The 25,147-nt window shown below is 38.4% G+C and overlaps 1 protein-coding gene and 1 pseudogene across 1 annotated transcript; both read right to left on the bottom strand.

Moving 5' to 3' along the window:
- Positions 1-421: 421 nt before the first annotated feature.
- LOC120210125 (lysine histidine transporter 1-like) lies at positions 422-2,484 on the bottom strand. The gene is made up of 8 exons (XM_039208929.1): positions 2,364-2,484; positions 2,114-2,274; positions 1,605-1,991; positions 1,135-1,528; positions 924-1,029; positions 747-838; positions 601-669; positions 422-520 (listed from the first exon to the last, which is right to left on the bottom strand). The coding sequence occupies exons 1-8, from the start codon at positions 2,415-2,417 to the stop codon at positions 422-424; spliced, it is 1,362 nt and encodes a 453-aa protein (XP_039064860.1). The 5' UTR covers positions 2,418-2,484.
- An 815-nt stretch (positions 2,485-3,299) lies between these two features.
- On the bottom strand, positions 3,300-6,514 carry LOC120210138 (annotated as a pseudogene).
- Between the last annotated feature and the right edge of the window lie 18,633 nt (positions 6,515-25,147).

The following is a 25,147-nucleotide window of genomic DNA, read 5'->3' as shown; positions in this document are numbered from 1 at the left end:
AGTCACTTTCACTAAAAATTTAAAATAATAATATATTTTTTTATTAAAATTTTGTTTTTGTCCCATAAAATTTTATAAGTTCAAATTCTTCCCCTAACAAAAGACCATGTGTCCGTCCCTATTGGTATGTATCGATATCGATGATTTTAGTGTATCTGTTTCAGATTTACTGTCTTTTTAAATAATTTATATAATATATCTCAATTACATATGAACACCATTCCTTCAAAAAGGAAACTGAAATTTGTATGTGAAAAGTACTAAGTGCATATATAGAAACCAGCAACCAAAAACACACAAATGGCTGGCTGACTATTGACACAGATATAAGCTGGAACCACAGCTAAGCGAGGCACGAGTACACTAATGGTTCCATCCAGAAATTATTCATATGCATATGACATTCCCATAAATTATTTAATTAATTGTAGAAATGATAATCTTTGGCACTCAGAATGATGTTCCTCAAACCTCCAATGGGTGATAGAATCATTAGCAGAAGGCCCAGTATGATACAGATCTGAATATTAAACAATAAAAAAAAATATCAGATTAATTGTCAAGAAAATACGAGAAACATAGAACTTGAGGATGACATACCCAGTTTGTACACCAAGATAAGCTGAACCTCTTTGGTTTATATATAGCAAGCCACATGATGCAAGGAAGCTGAAATTGCAGCAAATACATATACATACATTAGATATGTCAGACTGACAAATTTCACGAATTCGACACACACTTACAAAATAGGTTGTTGGTGCAAAAGCAAATCCTCCAAAGAATCCAAGAAGTCCCCCAAAGAAGGGAAATGTAATGGCAACAAACATTGTTGCAGCTGAAACAAATAACATGCAGATATCGACATTTTAACCTTGGATTTTGGAGTTGTAAACTTCAGACAGGGAAATTACTTTACTTACCGACGTAAAAGTTGCGGACTAAGAATCGAAGCGTTTGAGTCGGTCTAAAGTGCAATTTCTTTACCATTACGGTTTCGATCATATCGAAAACAGGCATGGCAAATAGCTACATTTTACCAAACAAAAAAAAAAAGGACACCAGTGTGGAAACTGAGTTCTTGTTGTGCCAAACAGAACGATAAGTTGAAACAGAACAAAGATGTTTCGATACCTGATAGCTTCCGATGACATGGATTACGACAAACAAGTTAGCCGCGACGATAAGCCATGTCGGTTTTTCCAACGTGATAAGGATGTTGTCATCGACTTTATTGCCGAACATGTAGTAACCGATGAATGCAACGGGGAAATAACACAATGCCACAACAATGTATGCAATGACCACACCTCTCCACATTGGACCTTTTGATGGCTTCTCTGGTGTAGAAGGGATTGTTGCTTGAATCTCCAACACCACATTGTGTCCGGCATATGCAAACGCCACATCGCCTAATGCCGTAAAGAAGTTAAAGACATTTCCAGTTGGGGTGGTGGCTTTGTAGCCGTATTGCACATCGGGCTGGATGCCCTTGTGGACTGAAGCAGTCCAGGCAATAGTAGAGTAACTGCATAAAACGAATTAGAACATCGATAGAATCAGGGGCTTTTGTTCAATGTTTATTTAAAAAGGCAAAAACATACGTGAGAGACATGACAGCAGCAGCCAAAGAGACCCCAGAAATGGAGTTGAAATTCGGGAGGTGGGCGAGTACGAAGTGAACCGAGGCAAAAATCATGATAAAATACGATGTTTTGATGTGCTTGCAGGGCTGATTGCAGACCGAATGATAGATTTTCTCCAACGATTTTCCTCCGGTAACCATGTAAACTATGTCGACACCAACTTCACAGATCAGTTGTTGAGGCACAACTATGTAAAGGCCGAGCTTTTCACCAAAAGCTTGCTGGCCGAGTTCATGATATCGATCCAACCGTTTCCCGGGAATCATTTCATGCATCTCAACCATTTGCCACAGAGTGTATAGTGTGATCACCCATGATAGGATCAGAATCACAACACCAGGACCCCTTCACACACACATATACAGTCAAACAATGGATACATGTGCATCGAGATTGATTTTGAAAAAAAAAACGATCCCTTGAACATAGAGATACACATCGACTAAAATAAGTTAATCGAGACATACCATCCGAGATGTGAAATGGCATAAGGGAGACTGAGGACTCCTGCACCAACTATAGCAGTGACATTGTGGAATGCAGCATACCACCATTTTGCATTTCTTGAAGAAGTGATTGGAAGCCAGTCATCGATCTCCTTCTGCTTCTTAAGTTCATCTTCATCTACCTGAAATTTCGATAACAAAATACCATTGATCTTTTTTTCTGTCAAATTGAATTCGGAAAACATTGTCCGAACTTCATAGAGGAACTTACCGTGCTTGGAATATTGTTTTCAAGCTTTCGATGAGGAGGAGATTGAGTCTCCATTGTTGGAACAGAAGTTTACACAACGCCAGAAACTATGTAGCAACAAGAGAATAGAAGATCAAGATATCAGATATGATTATAAAGCATTCAAGAAAAGCAAAGAAATATATATTTGATTGATAGTTTCAAATAAGGTACGTCATTAAAATGAAGCCAGCTCCACCAAGACAAATTCAGAAAAGTATTACCAAAGATAACTTGTGATTCTGATGTTTTGTTTTTCATTCGAATGCTTTCATACAAGGAAATTTCCAAATATCATTGCTCTAAAATGTTAAAAAGTCCAATGTATTTAAAGATTCTTCATATGTTTACACCATCATATATTCAAAAGAAACTGAATTTCGTACGTTCACAAAGAATAAATGGAAATTTAGCAAATGAGGGAACATGTTCATAATTCCCTTCATTGTTATGCCAGTTACTATGAATATTTAAACTTTACAAATTAATCTGTGCCATTATTGACAGTATTTTCCAGCTGCTGTTGAATGATTTACAGGGTATATGGGATTATTCCAAATAACATTTAACATTTGAATCTTGCAGTTTCCTTCTTTGATTCCATGAATATTTTATCTGATTTTATTGCCTTTTTTTGCGTATTCATTTTCTGATCAAGACTTCTACCATGAAACGGAATAGCTAGTTGATTCTCCTTGTGCTGCTGCAGGCTTGACACATGATAGCCCCCATACATTTTGTAATTTCAACTTTTTCATTTTTCTTAAAATATCTGTATTCGACACTACGTTCGTATGCATTGATAAGATCCCTCGAATACATAAAAGAAAAGAAAATCCAGCATTCTACTCTTCCACTGCAGGCTCCTTGAAGCCGATAATTGACTATAATACTTGGTTTATATTATGCAAACTTTTACTATAAACCATACGCATTGATTGAGAATGGGCCTATATGCCTATAATTCACGGCTTGAATTATGATCTGCCTCAATCCTCCAATAGGTGATAGGACCATCAATAAAACACCGATTACAATGCAAATATGGGGGAGAAAAATGAAACGAAAGCCGAATAAGATCCAAAAACAACGGTTTGAAAGTCTAAGAACGTCGAAAAAACAAGTTTAGTAAGCTTTTAATCAAGTGTTCTTATCCAGTTAGTCCACCAAGATAAGCCAAACTTCCTTGGTTTATAGATGGTAAGCCACATGATGCAGGGGAGCCGAAGAACATACAGAAGGTAAAAAAATGACTTCTGATGTGAAAAATCTTCAAAGAAAATTGTTAGTTTTTTTGTGATGGGAATGTGGCTTATGAAGTATGTTGTTGGTGCAAACGCCAGTCCTCCGAAAAATCCAAGGAGACCACCAAGAAAGGGAAGGTAATCCCGAAGAACATCGTTATTGTTGCAATGAAAATATGTGATGCATAAACTTACATCCAAGTTATGTTGAGAGAAATGAAGAGTTTTGCTTACCAACATAAGAATTGCGAACGATGAACCGAAGCATTTGGGAATGCTGGAAGTTTAGCTTCTTTACTAGCAGAGTTTCGATCATGTCGAATACCGGCATTGCATAGACCTATAGAGACAACATAAACCGGAAGCTAATCAGTTAAATCTGGAACCGAGAGATTAATAAGAAGCATCCATGGATGCGAACCTGGTAGCTTCTGATAACGTGAACAACGACAAACATGTTAGCCATTGCTATGAGCCATGTTGGTTTCTCCAAAGAGAGGAGGATGTTGTCTCAGACAGAATTTCCAAACATCCAATACACGATTAAGGCAACCGGGAAGTAGCATATAGCAATGACTATATACGCCACGATGGCACCTTTCCACATCGGTCCCTTCGATGGCTTCTCGGGTGTAGATCGGATCGTAGCTTGGATCTCCAACACCACATTGTGGCAAGAATAAGCAAAAGCTACATCACCCAAGCCGCTGAGGAAGCCAAACACAGTTCCGGCTCTGGTCGACGCTTTGTAGCCATATTGCACGTCATCCTGAACACCCTTGGATAGCGAAGCTCCCCAAGCGATGGTCGAGTAACTTCGTGACAAAAACAATCACCAAATCTTGCGTTAACATTTCTCAATAGGGCACAACAGAGAATGTGAACTGCAAAATTTGCGGTATACCTCAAGGACATGACAGCAACAACCAAGGAGACACCGAAAATCGAGTCAAAGTTGGGAAGGTGAGACAGTACGAATTCGATAGAGGCGAAAATCATGATGAAATAGGTCAGTTTTATACGTTTGTAGCTGGGACAGACAGTTTCATGGAACTTCTTCAACGATTGTCCACTGGTAACCATGTAAACGATACAGAGACTAACTTCAACAACAAGTTGTTGTGGTAGCACAATTAGAGACCGAGTTTTTCACCGAAACTGTATTGTCCGAGTTCATGGTATCGATCGAAACATTTTCCGGGAACGAGCTCATGCATCTCGACCATTTGCCACAGAGTATACAAGGTAATAATCCATGAGAATACCATGATAAACACACCAGGTGTTGGGAAATAACCGAGTAAAAGAGTAATTTCCCTATAACCATATTAGTGAGAATGCGAAATAAAAGCGGAAAAATAATACCCGAAATTGATAACGGAGTTCATCCAATTTTGTTTACGTTTTCGAACTGCTGCAGATCTTTTACTAAAGAGAGAAAATTTACAGGTGTTTACAAAACACTCACAACTCACAAGAGAACTCTCTAAACTCTTTAGTATTTGGAGGAAGAAATGATTTAGGATGATTTTAAAGCTAAATGGGTTAGGGTATTTATAGTTGAAGCTTAAGGACTAATCTTGTAAATACCTTAAAGTGTGTAGGGACTAAAATATTATTAACCCTATTATATTTTCAATAAAAAAATTGGGCACCGAATTCGATGCCCCTTTGTTGAAAAAACCAAGCTGGTGCGGTGCCCCCTTTTATTCAGCCACACTTATTGACTTTACAATCTCCCACTTGAAGACTGATTTTAATCTTTCTTCACACCTCGATCAATGCAGCAGCATTTCTTCTCTTGTTACTGTACATACCAACTGAAGCTGAACACAACTTCAGTTTGTCCGTAGTCATCGTCTTGTAAACCCACTTTCTATTGGGTAATTTCTCCGTGGTTTCCATGTCCCTCAACGTCTTGGCTCCCTTCAACTCTTGTCCACTAGTCTTTGAAGGATTGTTCCTCACTTGAACATCCTCGGCAAGCCCCTTCTTCGACCCTTCGCTTAAGATGGTCTCTGAAGCCATGTTCTCTACACAAACGTGCTCGGCAAACTCCTTGGACATGGCTAACTCCTCCTGCACTTGGATTCTACTTGCCTTGGAAGAAATGAACCTTATTGAGCCAACTCTCAACGCCCCCTCGATCCTGGGTTCGTCCTCTTCTCTGGACAACTCGATCCTGGGCTCATCCATCACCTTGGATGACTCGACTCTCCTCGAATAATCTTGCAACACTTCTGGCATCTTAAGTCTGCACCCCCTCATTTGCTCTACTCTTACCCTCGGCTTAACATCTTTGACACTTGAACTTGTGTCAAGACTGCACACCTCTTCTCCAGACTCACCATCTGGTTCATCATTAAGTGGACTTTCTCTGCCACTCGAGGAACAATATTCCTCATCCTTTGACTTGCCTTCATCATGGATTCGCTTACCACTATCCTCGGCTTTCGGCTTTGTTTTGGAAGTCTTGTTTTTCTTGACTCCAAATTCATTGATTGACTAGGCGGTTGTCATGGCTTTAGACAACTCCTTGACTTCTTTTCGCTCCAACACTCTCTTCGCTCATGGCTTCAATCTGAACATGAAGGTGAAGAATCCATCTTCTTCAGTCAAACTTGGGACTTTGAGCATGAGTCTTCTGAATCGGCTCACATACTCCTTAAGTGTCCCCTTATGCCTGAGATGCCTCAACTTGGACCACACCTCCATCCTGGCATATTGTGAACAGACTTGCTTACTTTGTACCCTCGGCTTGATGGCTTTATCTCTTGTCATCGCACCAGGTCCCTTTCTATGCTTGACTGCTTTGACACTTGCAGTCTCGTCACGTCTTGATCCTAGATTGACTACTTGAGAACTTGTAGTCACACCATGCTTGCCCATTGATTCTACTACTTTGGAACATGTAGCCTCACCAAGTCTTTCTCCTGACTTGATTGCTGTTAACTTCCTAAAAAGACTACTTTTAAAGTCTTTTTCACTTAATTTATTGTTTGTTTAAAAGCTCATTTTAGTCATTTTATGATCATGTAGTTGCAGATAGTTGCATTTGTGGTGGCTGTGCTATTTTATTTCTTAATGGTGATGTTTGAGGGAAAGGTGCAGTTTGTCTATGGTGTGCAGGGAATAGCAAGAAAAAGTATTCTTTGGGAAGTAATGCCGCGACATCACACGTTGCTAAAGCAGATTGAAATGCCTTGGCATTTCTGGCGCAGAAAAAGACAAAAAAATATTTCTGCATAAGGACAACTGGCACTGGACAGCTGTCTCTGCACGTGAAGGACTGCTGTAACCGCCTGCCAGAGCTGCCAATGGACCACTGCCACTTGGAGGATAAGATTCATGCAGAAAATGTGATTCTAGGGGTATGAGGGGTATTTTGCACCCAACAAACTCATCATTACCCCTAGATATTTTATTTATTATATATGACACCTCATGAGAGAGAGAGAAAAAAAGAGGGTGAGCACACGCATAGAGCAGAAAAATCAGATTTTTATTTTCTTTTTTTCCTTTCTTTTTCCTTGGAATATTCCTCCATTGATAAAGCTCCAAGGAGTGGCAAGCTAGGCGCCGAAAGGAGCTAGCGAGCTAGGTGGTTCGTGGTGGCCGAGAGGAGACCTCCGGTGGCGCGTCGAAGGCTTCTTCTCACTTCCCTTTTTGCTGCTATTTTTTATATTATTTTATGGGTTGTTGCAACGAATTTACATGACTTTGTGTTAGGATATTTCGAACCCCACCATGAACTAACTTATTTGGTGGTGGTTGGTTGAATGGTTGTTTGAACTTTATTTTCAATAGTATATTTAAGTTTATTTTGGTTCTTTATTTGCTTTGCTTATGAATGCTTCACCATCTAGGCTTGTAAGAGGCATGAAAATGTCCATCTCTTAGATGAAGGTTAGGTATTCGGAAGAATCCTAAACTAAAAATACTTGTAAGCATTCGGAAGAATGGGTTATGGTATTTTCAAGGGGCTTTGAACCGGCCTAGGAATATTATAACTTAATCCCTTAGATCTCGGAAGAGACTAGGATAGGATTTCAACGACTAAAAAGGGTGTCTTTATCAATAGGGTAGGCTGTCCAACATCGTTGAGTGAGAGCAGATGCCTTGGCATCCTATTCTGTTAGGTTCTTTTGAACACTTTAGGAAAGCCCTGTCGAGTAAGTAAAGACCAGTTAGCTTAAATATACTTGAGGAATAAGTTTAGCAACCTTAGACCAATCCCTACCATTCATTTCATTAGAAGCTTGTCACGTGAGGATTATTTTCTTCTTATTTTATTTATCTTTTTATTTACTGTTTTTACCATTTCTCATTGCCTCAACATTTCACCATACTCAACATTAAACATCCATCATTGCCACTGCATTTCCATTTGCTATACCATCACACCATCAATCTGCATCCACCAGCATACACATATCCATTGCCGTGACATTTGTATATATCAAGACTAACTATACTTAGATAGAATATTACATTGCTTTGGTTAGACTTTTGTGATTTCACCCAATCCCTGTGGAGACGATACTCACTCATCATTATATTACTTGAGCGATTGTGTATACTTGCACATTATTGGCGTATATTTTATAGTACTCACAACACGTAACAAGTTTTTGGCGCCGTTGTCGGGGATTGGCAGCCTGAAGTTATTTAGTTTTGCCAGAGCATTTTATTTTGTTTTGCATTTTTATTTTTTTGTATAGTTTACTTGATATTTTTGTTTTATTTTTCAGGTTTATTTAGTGTATGCCTAGAAGAAATTCTAAAGAGCCTTTGGAACCAATAGAACCTGAGATTGAAAAACTCTTTAGAAGAAGAAGACGTGCTCAAGGAAATATGTATCAGATTGGAAACCAAGGCATTGGTCAAGATGACGGAAATCAGAATGCCGAGGCATTAAACAATGCTGAACCTGCTATCAGGCCTCGTGTTATTCGAGATCATTTAAATCCGATGCTGGATGATCTGAATCCTGGGATTGTGGCACCCGAAATTCAAGCTGCACATTTCGAGCTGAAACCAGTCATGTTCAACATGTTGAATTCCATTGGGCGGTTTGGGGGTATGCCAACTGAAGATGCCAGGCAGCACATTCGCAATTTTCTGGAAGTTTGTGATTCTTTCCGCCAAGAAGGAGTGCATGAGGATTTTCTGAAATTAAAGCTTTTTCCGTATTCATTGCGTGATCGAGCAAGGGCTTGGTTGAGTGGTGTACCAGCCGGTTCGATGGAATCATGGGCCGATCTTTGCAAGAGCTTCTTATTGAGGTACAACCCACCGAATATGAATACGCAGCTAAGGAATGAAATATCATCTTTTCGCCAGGGCGACGACGAATCCATGTATGAGTGTTGGGATCGTTACAAGAGTTTGCTTCGAAAGTGTTTAAATCATGGTTTTCATGATTGGACTCAAGTAGTCATGTTCTATAATGGAGTCAATGCACCCACGAGGATGTTAATGGATGCCTCGGCAAATGGGACATTGCTGGATAAATCACCTACGGAGGTGTTTGCTATCTTGGACAAAATTGCTAGCAATGATTATCAATTTCCTTCCTCAAGACTTGGGAGTGGGAGGAGAGCACCTGGAGCATTCGAGTTAGAAGCCAAAGATTCGGTGTCCGCTCAACTCTCCGCTATTACTAATATGTTGAAGAACTTACAATGTTCCACTAATGTGAAGGAAGTGAAAGAAACTAATCTGGCATGTCTATTATGCCAAGTCAATCATCACGAGAGAGAATGCCCAACCAACCATGAGTCCATCAACTTTGTAGGCAATTACAATCGAGGCATCAACAATCCTTACTCAAACACTTATAATACTGGATGGTGTCAGCATCCTAATTTTTCAAGGGAAAATCAAGGAGCCCACAATGCTAATCAACCTACTAGGCAGCAGAATCACAATGAGCCTCAAGGTTACCAAAATGCTATGCCATGGCATAATGCTAACAAAGGAGCTTCATCTTCAGCGAGCATAAGTTCCTTAGAAGCTACAATTCAAGAATTCATATCTACTACGAAGACAATGCTGCAAGACCATTCTACTTCAATTAAGAATCAAGGAGCTTTACTTCATAGTCAATGTGCCTTACTTCAAAGCCATAGCTCGTCTCTGAGAGCTTTGGAAGGTCAAGTTGGTCAAATTGCTACGGCATTGCAAGAGCGTCAGCAAGGACGTTTTCCAAGTGATACTGAAGTTACTAAAGGGCCTGGAAAAGAACATTGCAATGTGTTAACTCTTAGGAGTGTAACACAAATCAATCGACAAGTCAAGGATAGTGGGCCACAACAAGATGATTCTAATCCCACTACTGAAGCTGAATTACAAGATGATAGAGTTTCTAAGAAGGACAAGGAGGAGGATTCTGCCAAGGTACCAGATTTTGATGCCAAGGCAAAAGAAAATTCTATTCCTACAACTAAGGAAGCTAGACCTCCCCCACCCTTCCCGCAAAGATTGAAGAAGCACAATGATGAAGTTCAGTTCAAGAAAGTTCATAGACATTCTTGATCAGCTCCACATCAATATACCTCTCTTGGAAGCTGTTGAACAGATGCCGATGTATGCCAAATTTCTGATGGACATCTGTACCAAGAAGAGGAAAGTAGAGACTGTTGCCACGGCAACAGAATTTTGTTCTTCATTGAGTAAGTTGCCGCCAAAGAGAAATGATCCGGGCAGCTTCATTATTCCTTATTCAATTAGAGCTAATTTCGTTGGAAAGGCTTTATGTGATCTTGGTTCAAGTGTCAACTTAATGCCGAAATCGATATTCTTGAAGCTTGGCATAGGAGATGCAAGACCCACCTCAGTTATTTTACAACTTGCCGACAAATCTCATGTTAAACCGGAAGGGAGAGTCGAGGATGTCATAGTAAGGGTGGACAAGTTTGTGTTTCCAATCGACTTCTTAATTATGGACTGCGAAGTTGATGCCAAGGCACCAATCATTCTGGGAAGACCTTTCCTAGCCACTGGACGTATCTTGATAGACTGTGAAAAAGGTGAACTCACCATGAGAGTGGCTGATCAGTGTGTGACTGTCAATGTTTTTAGAACACTCAAATATGTTGATGACACTGAAGAATGCCAAGGCATTTCTGAATTGAACTCAGTGATTGAAGAAGAGACTGAACATCTTTGCTAGAACAACTTTATTCAGCTAGTAGAAAATGAATATTGGGTGGATGATGAAAGCTTAGTGGAGTCCGACGACTTGCCAATTTTGGAGGAGCAATCTAGCTTAGTACAAGTTAGATCAGGTATGAATTTTGAACCTCTGAATTTTGATGAATTCATTTCTCCTTAGCCTTTAAGCCTTTATTATTGCATGCACCCAATCTAGAGCTTAAGACTTTGCCAGGACATCTTAAATATGTTTACTTAGGTAGCGATGAGACTTTACCGGTGATTATTTCCGCTAACCTTACTGCTAACCAAGAGCAAAGTTTGTTAAGTGTTTTGATGCAACATAAGAAAGCAATTGGTTGGACTATGGCCGATTTGAAAGGCATTAGTCCCACGATCTGCATGCACAAGATTCTGCTAGAAGATTGCCACGGCAATTCAATTGAACCAAAAAGAAGACTCAACCCTGTTATGAAGCAAGTGGTGATGAAAGAAATTCTGAAATGGCTTGATGCTGGAGTGATCTACCCTATCTCTAATAGCTCATGGGTGAGCCCTGTCCAATGCGTTCCGAAGAAAGGAGGCACGACGGTGGTTATGAATGAGGATAATGAGCTATTACCCACTCGCATTGTGACCGGATGGAGGATATGCATGGACTATCGAAAACTCAACAAAGCTACGAAGAAGGACCACTTTCCTCTACCTTTCATCGACTAAATGTTGGATCGATTGGCCGGCAAAGCATTCTATTACTTTTTGGATGGGTACTCGGGGTATAATCAAATTGCCATCGCACCAGAGGACTAGGAGAAGACTACATTTACTTGTCCCTATGGTACTTTTGCCTTTAGGAGGATGCCTTTTGGACTCTGTAATGCCCCGGCAACGTTTCAGCGCTGTATGCAAGCTATATTTTCAGATATGGTTGAGGATTTTCTGGAGATCTTCATGGACGATTTTTCTGTTTGTGGGGATGACTTTGAACGATGCCTCGGCAATTTAGCAAAAGTTCTCAAGAGATGCGAGGAGGCTGAGTTGGTCTTAAACTGGGAAAAATGTCACTTCATGGTGACTGAAGGCATTGTATTAGGCCACAAAATTTCACACAAGGGTATTGAGGTAGACAAGGCGAAAATTGAAGTGATTGAAAAGTTGCCACCACCAACTTCGGTCAAGGGAATAAGAAGTTTTCTTGGACATGCTGGATTTTATAGAAGATTTATCAAAGACTTCTCCAAGATTTCTAAGCCCTTGTGCACATTGCTTCGACAAAACCAACCCTTTGTGTTTGACGAATTATGCCTCGACGCATTTACTGAGCTGAAACGACAACTGATCTCAGCACCCATTGTAGTCCCTCCCGACTGGACATCACCATTTGAGCTGATGTGTGATGTAAACGATTATGCCGTAGGAGCTATTTTGGGGCAACGCCGAGGTAAAATCTTTCATGTTATTTATTACTCTAGCCGCACTTTAAATGAAGCACAATTGAACTACACCACCACTGAGAAAGAATTACTTGCCGTAGTATTTGCTTTTGATAAATTTAGACCTTACCTAATAGGCACTAAAGTTATTGTTCACACTGATCATTCGGCTATAAAATACTTAGTGAACAAAAAGGATGCCAAGCCTAGACTTATTAGGTGGATCTTACTTTTGCAAGAATTTGACTTAGAGGTGGTAGATAGAAAAGGAACTGAAAATCAAGTTGGTGATCACTTATCTAGGCTAGAGAACAATTCTGAATGCCATGACACTGTAGATATCCAAGAGGAATTTCCTGATGAGAAAATTTTATATGCCGCGGCAATCCCGTGGTACGCTGACCTTGTTAATTTTCTTGTTAGTGGAATTGTGCCTTTTGATTTGAATAGTCAGGCTAAAAAGAAGTTCAAGCACGATGCAAGGCACTATTTTTGGGATGAGCCATATCTGTTCAAACATTGTGCCGATCAGCTCATTAGACGATGTGTACCTGAAGAGGAGCAAATTGATATTTTGTACCATTGTCATTCGGCCCCAAGTAGAGGCCATTTTGGTGGAGCAAGGACTGCTGCTAAGGTCCTGCAATCAGGCTTTACTGGCCAATCTTGTTTAGAGATGCCCAAGCATTTTACAAAGGATGTGATCGATACCAACGGACTGGAAACATCTCAGGACGACATATGATGCCGCTGTAAAATATTTTGGAGATAGAGCTGTTTGATGTGTAGGGCATCGACTTCATAGGACCATTCCCATCTTCTGAAGGAAAATTATATATATTGCTTGCTGTGGATTATGTGTCAAAGTGGGTGGAAGCAATAGCAACATCAAGGAATGACTCCAAGACCGTACTCAAGTTTTTGCACAAGTATATTTTCACTCGGTTTGGAGTACCTCGTGCTATCATCAGTGATGAAGGAACCCATTTTGATAACAAGTTGATTGCCAAGGCATTGCTGAGATATGGAGTTCGACACAAGATTGCCACGGCATATCATTCGTAGACAAATGGCCAAGCTGAGATATCTAATCGAGAGATCAAGCAGATTTTAGAGAAAGTGGTGAACCCAAAGCGAAATGATTGGTCGCCAAAGTTGGATGAAGCACTTTGGGCGTACAGAACAACATTCAAAACTCCTTTGGGGATGTCACCCTTCAAGTTAGTGTATGGTAAAGCTTGTCATCTCCCGGTTGAGCTTGAACATAAAGCTTATTGGGCTATCAAGCGATTGAATTTCGATGCTCAACTAGATGGGGAGCAGAGATTATTAGAACTTAATGAAATGGAAGAGTTTAGAGCACAAGCATATGAGAATGCTCGGATATACAAGGAGAAAACCAAGAGGTGGCATGACCAAAAACTGATGCCACGGTATTTTCATGTGGGGCAACAAGTCTTGCTTTACAACTCCAGACTTAAACTCTTTCCTGGGAAGCTAAAATCTCAATGGTCAGGGCCATTTGAGGTGCATTATGTCTATCCCCATGGAGCTGTTGACATCAAGAGAATAGACAATGGGAAGATCTTCAAGGTCAATGGCCAGCGTCTGAAAGCCTACAATGGAATTCCACCACCGCACAACAAGGACGTGTTACGGCTGTACAATACTGAAGCGTGCCCAGAGGAGAACCAAAATTCGATGCCTCGGCATTGAATTTGTGTCTGTGCATAAATAAAATTTAACATTCAAGTTTTTCTTTAGTTTTATTTTATTTTATTTTGTAATTAATTTTTGATCTGATTTGTAGGGACCACACTGCTGCAAACCGTACAAGGAGCGGTTACCAAAGGGAGGAAAGGACAAAGCATTAATTGGAGAGATATTCTTGTGATTTGTTTCTTTTTAATTTAATTTCTGACATTTCTTTTCTCTTTCCACAGTTTTTATCCCATCACATCATTGCTTTTTGGCAGTTTTTCCTTCCCCATACACGCACAACCCCCACCCACTAATTTCTCTCTTAACCGTCCTATCACCTCTTTTCCCTCCCAAATTTTTTTAACTTTTTCTTTTATCTTTCATTATTAATTTTTCTCTTTCATTTTAACTTTTACCTTTTCTCTTTCTTTCATTCATCTTCTTTCTTTGTTATTTCTCCATAGCTGAAATACATCCAAGTTTTTAAAGCTTTCAAAAGCTTCTTCCTTTTTCATTTTTCTTACTTCAAAAACACTGAAAATGGTGTGCTCAAGACCAGCTCCAACCGACACGACCGCTTGGCAACAGTTTGAGAACGATGAGGCTAAGGCTCGGTTCCAAAACTTCAAGAACCGAAAACTCTTTTTTGAGTTAGGATTTATTTTTACCGAGGAAACCGATGGTGGTTTTGGACCCGATGTTATGGACATCGTGACGCCACTCAAATGGCAGAAGTTTGCCCGTCATCCTGATTCGGTGAACGCCTCATTAGTTAAGGAGTTCTATGCGAACATTTCCAAGCCCAATCAACACTCCATCTTCGTTCGAGGTAAGCAAATCCGTTTTACATCCACTGCTATTAATCGTTATTTTCATTTGCAGGATGTTATGGATAACCATGCCACGTTCGAAGAGGAAGCCGATAGCAACACATACGATGGGATCTTGGAGGACCTTTGTTTTGAAAACACTGAGTGGAATGGTCGCCAGACGAGTAGATACTCGGTCAACCAGGAACGTCTTCAGCCGCGCGCAAAGCTATGGAATCACTTTCTCAAGCATAAACTAATGCCCACCTCCCACAACACTACGGTATCACTTTCACGCTTATTGCTTTTACATTCTATAATGGTATCTCGTTCGATCGATGTGGGTCGTATCATTGTTCAGCAAGTTCACGACTGTTTGGGTAAAAAGGCAAGTGCTTTGGTGTTTCCTAATTTAATTACCGCTTTATGTCGTAAGAAAAAGGTTGAGGAAAATGCTTTTGATGAAATTTTACCTGGATTATCGGGCATCACTAGGGCTAGACTTCCACTGTTGTTGGGAATTGAAAATCCCAAGTCTAATGACCCTGTTCATGAGCAATCTGTAGGTGCTACAGAATCGAATGCTGAGGCAAGGTTACTTGCTCTCGAGGAAGCTGTGACGCAGACTCAAGCTTAAATGCATGCTTTACATGGTGACATCCGTAACTTCTTTAGATATGTGAAGCATAGAGATGCTGTGGTGGAATCATTCTTTCAAGAAATCATTCCCCACGGACAACGGAATTTTCCTGGATTCCCATACGAAATTCTGCCGGCATTCAATGCCGAGGCATCTCCAGAGCCTGAGCACAATGCACCTGATCCTCCTGCTGATGACCCTACTCCTGAAACACACCGGTCCAAGACTCCTGAATATCCGCCCACTGTCCCTGTCGAAGAAACACCCAGCCCCGTCCCAGCACCCAATCCTTCTCCTGCACAACGTAGTGGTCGCCGCACCAAGACCACGGTTGGACGCATTGCGCACTATTACTCCAATTCTTCTGAGTCCAGCCCAGCACCTATCCGAAAGCGCACCCGACGAGGAGCTGCTAGCACCTCCAAAGCACCACCATCACGTAAACATTGAGGTACCTCTCTTGCATCCATTTTCATTTAGTTGCATTTCATTGCATAACATATAGTTTATAGATAGTTTAGTTCTCTTTAAAGCATTGAGGACAATGTTTCCCTTAAGTTTGGGGGAGGTATTGTTCTTGGTAGGTCATATGCATGATAGCATTAGCATAGTATTATGCCATGGCATCAGTAAATGGTAGGACAGTTAGATAAAATGTTTTGAGGATACCCGATGATGATAATTTTGTTAGGCTAGAATCTGAATGTAAATGACTGTTGAGAATGATAGAACTCACTCTAGGTCTTGATGCTTGGTGAAAAATATTTACACGATTTGTATGTTCTCTATACTTAGAAAATTTAGGAAATTTTTATGAAGGAACTTTAGTTAGCCTTGGCATTGAAATATAGTATGTTGTTTAAAAGAAACAACAAAAACAAACTCCCTTAGAAATGAAACTGTGAATAAATGCTTAAGCATAGCTGTAGAGGGACACTCCTCTTTGCCGTGGCATTTCCTGGAACTTTCTTTAATAAATGGAAGCCTCGTGCATATGAGTGAATGAAAGAAGTCACGGGATGACTCTACTTAACTAGCTCGGGGATGGAAGGTATGCTCCCTTTCATCTAGAGTGTGGGAGAGTAGGTGTGATGAGCTGACTCCCTTCGTAACAGCATCAAAAAAAAATCAAAGAAAATGGAGTAAAAATGTGCTTAATGATAAGTAAATGCCTTGACAAAAACTAGGGGACTTGATTAGAAATTGTCTAAATTCGCTAAGTATAGATTGGATACAATCACGCACACACACTACCACAAAGGATATTGACCTAGGGAAAAGTACTTGAATTCTTGATAAGTCTAGCATGTTGAAGCCTATCGCTCTGAGGGTTGAAATTCAATTTTGTCCTACTGTCTTACTATCGAACTTTGCCATGACATTATGCTTATGTAACTGCTATCCATTGCTTGAGGACAAGCAATAGCTTAAGTTTGGGGGTGTGTTAACTTCCTAAAAAGGCTACTTTTAAAGCCTTTTTCACTTAATTTATTGTTTGTTTAAAAGCTCATTTTAGTCATTTTAGGATCATGTAGTTGCATTTGTGGTGGCTGTGCTATTTTATTTCTTAATGATGTTGTTTGAGGGAAAGGTGCAGTTTGTCTATGGTGTGCAGGGAATAGCAAGGAAAAGGATTCTTTGGGAAGTAATGCCGCGGCATCACACGTTGCTAAAGCAGATTGAAATGCCTTGGCATTTCTGGCGCAGAAAAAGACAAAAAGATATTTCTGAATAAGGACTGTTGTAACTGCCTGCCAGAGCTGCCAATGGACCACTGCCACTTGGAGGATAAGATTCATGCACAAAATGTGATTCTAGGGGTATGAGGGGTATTTCGCACCCAACAAACTCATCATTACCCCTATATATTTTATTTATTATATATGACACCTCATGGGAGAGAGAATGAGAGGGAGTGAGCACACGCATAGAGCAGAAAAATCAGATTTTTATTTTCTCTTTTTCCTTTCTTCTTCCTTGGAATATTCCTCCATTGATAAAGCTCCAAGGAGTGGCAAGCTAGGCGCCGAAAGGAGCTAGCGAGCTAGGTGGTTCGTGGTAGCCGAGAGGAGACCTCCGGTGGAGCGTCGAAGGCTTCTTCTCACTTCCCTTTTTGCTGCTATTTTTATATTATTTTGTGGGTTGTTGGAACGAATATTTTCATGACTTTGTGTTTGGATATTTCGAACCCCACCATGAACTAACTTATTTGGTGGTGATTGGTTGAATGGTTGTTTAAACTTTATTTTTAATGGTATATTTAAGTTTATTTTGGTTCTTTATTTGCTTTGCTTATGAATGCTTCATCATCTAGGTTTGTAAGAGGCATGAAAATGTCCATCTCTTAGATGAAGGTTAGGTATTCGGAAGAATCCTAAACTAAAAATACTTGTAAGTATTCGGAAGAAACGCAAGATAATATCCTCATAAGTAATGGGTTATGGTATTTTCAAGGGGCTTTGAACCGGCCTAGGAATATTATAACTTAATCCCTTAGATCTCGGAAGAGACTAGGATAGGATTTCAACGACTAAAAAGGGTGTCTTTATCAATAGGCTAGGTTGTCCAACATCGTTGAGTGAGAGCAGATGCCTTGGCATCCTATTCTGTTAGGTTCTTTTGAACACTTTAGGAAAGCCCTATCGAGTAAGTAAAGACAAGATAGCTTAAATATACTTGAGAAATAAGTTTAGCAACCTTAGACCAATCCTTACCATTCATTTCATTGGAAGCTTGTCACGTGAGGATTATTTTCTTCTTATTTTTTTTTTATTTACTGTTTTTACCATTTCTCATTGCCTTGACATTTCACCATACTCAACATTAAACATCCATCATTGCCACTGCATTTCCATTTGCTACACCATCACACCATCAATCCGCATCCACCAGCATACACGTATCCATTGCCGTGACATTTGTATATATCAAGACTAACTATACTTAGATAGAATACTGCATTGCTTTGGTTAGACTTTTGTGATTTCACCCAATCCCTGTGGAGACGATACTCACTCATCATTATATTACTTGAGCGATTGTGTATACTTGCACATTATTTGTGTATATTTTATAGTACTCACAACACGCGAACAGCCACCACGGTGCTCCTTGGACTGAATGATTGGGTTCCCTTTGGTGAGTCACCGAAGCTACGATAGTGACTCACTGAAGGGTTGCGAGGTTTACGACTGTCTTTACTTCTTCTGGAGTATTCGGTGCGGCTTTGTCGTCGTGGGAACAGATAAATGGGGAACATGACGATAGAGTGGTTGAATGGAGGCGGAGTGGTTAAAGGCGGCGCCGAAATCTCCCTAGGTTGGTGAACCCTAATGTTTCAACTAGATCCATTTTGGGCCATTGAATCTCTCCAGATCCAACGGATAAGATTGATGGCGACTGGAGATAGGGATGAAACCCTAACTACATATGGATCAGGTCTATTGGGCCTTCAGATTTAAATTATATTTGGGCCTGTAATAATAATTATTATATTAATAATATTATTATTAATACAATAATAATAATATTAATAACAACAATAATAAAAATGAGAATGAGGCAAAAACTTAGTGTCTACAGCTGCCCTTTTTGCTCATTCTTGTGTTAACAAGAATAGGGCAAAGACGAAAAAGACGATAAGTTTTTGTCCATTTGATTTCTCTTGATTAAGATAGAAATGTTGAACCCTCAAGTAATGAATTCGAATATTTGCTGAAATCCATATTTTCAAATCTTTGAAAAGTATGGTAATTCTTTGCTAAAATCTTTGCTAATTTTTGGATTCATGTCAAATATCTAAATAAAAATTTGAAATAAATGCAAAGAAATTTGTTTGAAGGAAAATTATCTTAGGTAAGATAAAATTTCTTGTTTCAAATGAGACGTCACTGATTCGAAATGTTGTGAATCAAGTAACAGAAAAGTTGAAAACATCCAGCACTGAAGGTCTTATGGATGGCCCAAATGACTTATAAATCAAGAAACCCCTAAAGGCTTAGTTTCTTAGTTGTCAAGGAACCCCTTTGTTAGGCTTAGTTTCCTTTAACAACTATTTTTAGATAATTAGGAAACCCCCAAAGGCTTAGTTTCTAAAAATCTCATTTGAAAACATCCTGCACTGAATTTCTTATGGATGGCCCGAAGGACTTATAAATAAAGAACCCCCGGAGGCTTAGTTTCTTAGTTGTTTGTTAGGCTTAGCTTCCTTTAATAGCTCTTTTGAGATAATTAGTAAACCCCCGAAGGCTTGGTTTCTAAAATCTCATTTGAAAACATCCTACACTGAAGGTCTTATGGATGGCCCGTAAGACTTACGAATCAAGAAACCCCCGAAGGCTTAGTTTCTTACTTGTCAATGAACCATTTTTTTAGGCTTAACTTCCTTTAATAAATCTTTTGAGATAATTAGAAAACCCCCGAAGGCTTAATTTCTAAAATCTCATTTAAAAACATCCTGCACTAAAGATCTTATAGATGGCTCAAAGGACTTAAAAATCAAGAAACCCCCGAAGGCTTAGTTTCTTAGTTGTCAATGAACCTCTTTTTTAGGCTTAGCTTCCTTTAAAAACTCTTTTGAGATAATTAGAAAACCCCCAAAGGCTTAGTTTCTAAAATCTCATTTGAAAACATCCTGCACTGAAGGTCTTATGGATGGCCCAAAGGATTTACAAATCAAGAAACCCCCGAATGCTTAGTTTCTTAGTTGTCAAGGAACCTCTTTGTTAGGCTTAGCTTCCTTTAACAACTCTTTTGAGATAATTAGAAAACCCCCGAAGGCTTAGTTTCTAAAATCTCATTTGAAAACATCCTACACTAAAGGTCTTATGGATTGCCCGAAGGACTTACCAATTCGAGAAATAGTTTACTAAGTAAGAAAATTTGGAAATCGTTTTCTTATTGTTCAAAAATTTCATTTTCAGAAAAGATTAAATGAGAAACTTTGGAAGTCGTTTTCTCATGCCCTCACTTAAAAATAATGCTTAATTTTTTTATTGCATCCATCTATTCTTCAGATGTTTGCGTGATTCCTATATTTGAGGTTTGAATTCTACCTTCTTCTTGTAAGGTATTTTTTCGTCATGAATCTTCTTTGAATATCTATAAAAACCTCATGTTTGAATACAATCAAATGTATCAATGTAATGCATTTTCTATTTTTCAAATGATGTTCTTATGAATGCATAAATGTTGATGCAATCTTCATTTGACTTCAAAATGGCTAACTCAATCTTTTTTCACTTGATCATTCATTTCCAGGGTTTTACTTCAAATATCAGTGTAGCAACATATGCTGTCAAGCTTGCATTTGTGAAGAACCATTTGATCTACTTGCATCTTTGTGTCTTCTTTGCTTCATTAAAGTCTCAAAAGAAATGTTTCATTTATGGAACTCTTGCTGCATTCATAATTATGACCTTGTTGCCCTATTTTGTCTTTGATAACACCGGCTTTCTTCACCTGGACTTGTGTAGAAATCCAATAAAACTCTTATCTTTAAAAACAGAATTTATCATCTTTGAAGAATGTAGATGTAGATATTCCAAACTCCACATTAATTAGGAGAGAATCGTCTGTTTTGATTTGACTCTTGAAACACATCATACGAAGGATTTATCCTAATTCCTTTCATGTCTCCACATCTAATTGGATCTCGAACAACCTATTGTTCAACCTTAGTTGGCTCTACTAGTTTCTTGTTATTAAAATTTCAGCTCCCTTTCCCATGAAAATAAATCTTCATCATATCTCACTTCTAACCTTGAGGTTGAAGAAGTCAAACTTCATCTCAGATGGAAACACCATATGATCACAACATTGGTTCAACACCATAATCACTGGTTCATAGAACATTTAACAACACATTCATCATTTCCCGTGGTTTCTGCACAGATTTCTAAATCATTGAACTCTTTGCATAGTGTTTGGAGCTTTTGTAGGACATCACAAGAACAAAGCTCAGTAAGACTATAAGTGAAATGTTTTAACTGCCAACATCAAATCACCAGAATAATGCAACTGCCTGATGAACAAAGCAATTATGTATAGTCAGCTTCACTGTTTCACCATTTTCATTCTTAATACCTTTGTCTCATTGGAAATATTTACTCAAATCAATGATCTTTTAACAAGATGATATAGGCCTTTAGCATGCCCCATCATTTGCTGATATGAACATTCAAAATGTATTCAAAATTGTTTCTTGCTGATATAAGCCTTCGAAATACCCCAACATGGATCATTTATGTCTAAAATGGGCCTTCAAAATACCCCAAAATTCTATTTCTGGTTGAAATAGACTTTCAAAATATCCCAAACTTTTTATGCTGGTGTGAGCCTTCAAGATGCCCCACATGGAATACTTCTTTCTTTTTCATGCTGATGTGAGCCTTCAAAATGTCCCATATGGATTACTTCTATCTTTTTAATGTTGATATCAGCCTTCAAGATACCCTCATGGATAATATGGACCTTCTAAAATACCTCCAATCTTCAAGTCAAAAGGTTCACTCTCAATGTCCATTGAATTTGAATCTCATAACTCCCATGAGGTACAACTTTGATAATGCCCCATTGTGGGTACTAGTGGCTCTCTTCGTGCCCAAATCTCTTAATCTTGAATGCTCTCATTCATATGTCACTAAACAACAGTGTTTTCAAGTAACTCGAGGAATTATCTTCATGTTGTCACAAACTTAAGAAGTAATCAATCATTCTGACAGAAATGTCTAAGATATGTGCCTCTTCTGAATAAAGTGGTCATCTTCTGTTTGACTGGTTGCATCCTTGACTTTTTTTCTATGCATTGGAATATGTGACCTTTTTTCGAACGAGACAATCATCATTTCTTATCAAGTTGCTGATAATGTCACAAAAGAGTGTTACAAGTTCTCTCCTTCAGCCCTCTTGATCTTCAAGACCACTTGCTTTCAAGGATGTGAAGTGTTTCATCATTTTGGCATTGCTCATTCTTTTTTCTCAAATAGAGGCATAACATACATCAACTTGTTTCAATGACCTTTCTCATTTGAGATTGTCTTGTTTGAAAATGTTTTTCCTCCTTTTTTTATCAAAGAATGAAAGAATTTTGTAAAACATTTCCCCTTACAGGTTCACAATAGAATCAAATAATAAGCATGAGTTTAATGAATATCAAATAAATCAATTACTCTTTTAAATCATTCAAAAATCATAGCCTTATGGCAAGCGTCAAAATTATTGATTGATTTAAGGGATAGGTTGATTTTGGTAAAGTAAGGTCTCTCAGGTTGGTCCAGCATATATGTCTCTTTGAGCTTCACTAACTTGAAGAAATGGTTGTTATGCTCATCTCATAGAGATACTTCTTGATTCCAGAATCTCAGGAACATCTTTAGGATGTGTGGTGCTTCATCAAGAGCTTACGATCACCTTTTATGTCGTTGTTGCACCATTCAATATTCGAGCAGTCTTTTCAGGTTTTCAACTCGAATCCTCTTTTGGTTTCAAGACGTTATTCAAAATTTACATCTTGAACCCCCATTTTATCATTTTTCATATCATGCATTAAAGATTTTAAAACACCAATTTTTTTACAAATAAAAATCAATTTCGAGAGGCGGAATGAAATCTGAAGATAGTCTTTTTCCCTTAGAAATTCATGTATGATTAGAATGGACTTTTTAGGTACGTAATGTAGGCCAGGGCTCATGGTTAAAAAAGAAATGGATAAAAAGGCCCAAAAAAGTGTTTAAGGGTAATTGAACCAATGATCAATTCATTCTGATGCCTTCAATCTTGTCTTGCTTGACTTGGATATGTTTTGCTACTCGTCCTAGACTGACAATTTTTTATTTCATTTCTATTTTGTTATATCTTCAGCATTTTTTTCTTGTTGAATATGAATTTTTTAACAGATTGCACTTGATCAACTTTGTAGCTTAAGTCACCCATCTTGATTCAATTTCTTTTTTCTTCTTTTTCATCTCTCTTTTTCTTTTTCTTTTTCTTTCTCTCTTTTTCTTTTTCTTTTTTTCTTTTTTCTTTTTTCTTTTTTTTTCTCTCTAATGGATGAATATAAGACTTCAATTGCTTTGGTACCTCCTTTTCCTTTTGCATTTATTATTCTTCACTGGATTTAATCTTCAAGCTCCTCATATTTGACCTACCTTGTAGTTGAAAACTCTCTTTACTTCATAGAGATTTGTCTTCGTAATAAAACTGGATTGACAATCTTTATTCCTGTGAGCAGATATCCTTCACCTTGCCCCCCAATGTAGAGGGTGATCATTGTTTAGGGTTAAATCAGAAGAAAAATAATTGAGGCTCAAATGGGGACAACAAAGGATATATTTTTCTTCTTTTGCGAAGGGATAAATGAAAGAAAGCCGTTCATCATTTCATACATAGAAACCTTTGTAAAAAGAGGTATCCACAAGGGGATGAATATTCATAATTAACTTTTATGTACATGAAAACAATGTAATTAATGCATGATATAATTAAATCATTCCCTTTATTCCTTATTCTTCTTGTTTCGAGCATGCCCCAATTACTCGAACTTCTCTTCAACAAATTGATCTATGATGCCTGATCTCGTTTCTTCTTGTAGGAAAGTTAAGGGATAAATGAAGGTTTGGTATTTTTGAGGTCTTTTGGTTTCACCAGTATGATGATTTTGTATCTGGAAGGACAAAGGTGTAACTTTTGAAGTCATGTACATGGTGGAAGGTAGTGTTATAAACAAATCAACTCTACCCGAGAAAATTAACATATGGATTTGATGTCTCAAAAATAGGTAGAGGTAATACTTCAGGGTCTTAGATAAATGTAGTGTCAAAATTTGGTTTTTTAAGGGTAAAAAATAGATCATGTAATTGTATTGTTGGCGTAGGACAGGATATGAAAGATATAACTTTACCACTTGCCAAAGATCTACAACTCTTGAAAAATTAAAAGAATATTTAATTTACTTGATACTAAAAAATTTCAATATTAAAATTTGATTCTTTGCTCATAACCATAAAAGCAACATAAATTTATTTATTGCATAAAGGGGGAGAAAGGAACAAAAACAAGTTCAAACAAGATGTTGAAATGAGATAAAGCACTATGCCTAATGAAATGATCTTTTCTTTGATTATGATACCCCTTTACTTCTCTAAAGTGACAACACTTGATTCAATCATGCTTTGATGCCCTATTTGAGTTCGTCATCAATTGTTCCACCAACTCTCGTGTCAATGTCTCATTTTCAACAAGCATCTCAATTTCTTTTAACACTGACCTACAATTACCCGTAGAATGTCTAGATACCCCCAAGTGGAAATCACAAATAATATCTTGATCATAACTATAAGGAGAAGGGTTTGGTAGCACTTTTGTTGGTCTTGGTGTGATGTATTGACCTTTAATCAAATGAGGGTACAAGTCTGGGATGGAAGTTTGGAACACCTCCAAAGTATTTCTTGATCGTGTGATTTTTTTTGGTCGATCCGAAGAACTATTTTCTCCTTTTCTTTTGTAGTTGCAGGGACTCTGGATGCGACATTCATTCACATCATCAACTTTTTCTTTTTGATCCGTCGGGCTTTTGGATGTGACTTTTAAGTTTCCTTCGCTGATTACATTTTCAATTAATTCTCCATTTGTCACAAGATTGTCGAATTCATTCGTCGGATTTGCTAGCATTAATTCGAAGAAATGAGCGGGAAGGGAATCGTGAAACATATGTGATATCTCTTTTTCTAACATGGGAGGTTGAACTTGTGCTGCCACTCCTCTCCATCTTAAGGCATACTCCTTA

The sequence above is a fragment of the Hibiscus syriacus genome, unplaced genomic scaffold (assembly GCF_006381635.1).
Source record: "Hibiscus syriacus cultivar Baekdansim isolate YM2019G1 unplaced genomic scaffold, ASM638163v2 tig00109916_pilon, whole genome shotgun sequence".
Taxonomy (NCBI): Eukaryota; Viridiplantae; Streptophyta; class Magnoliopsida; order Malvales; family Malvaceae; genus Hibiscus; species Hibiscus syriacus.
Note: the sequence above shows the minus strand (reverse complement) of the source record. Positions and strands in the feature narration are given on the sequence as shown.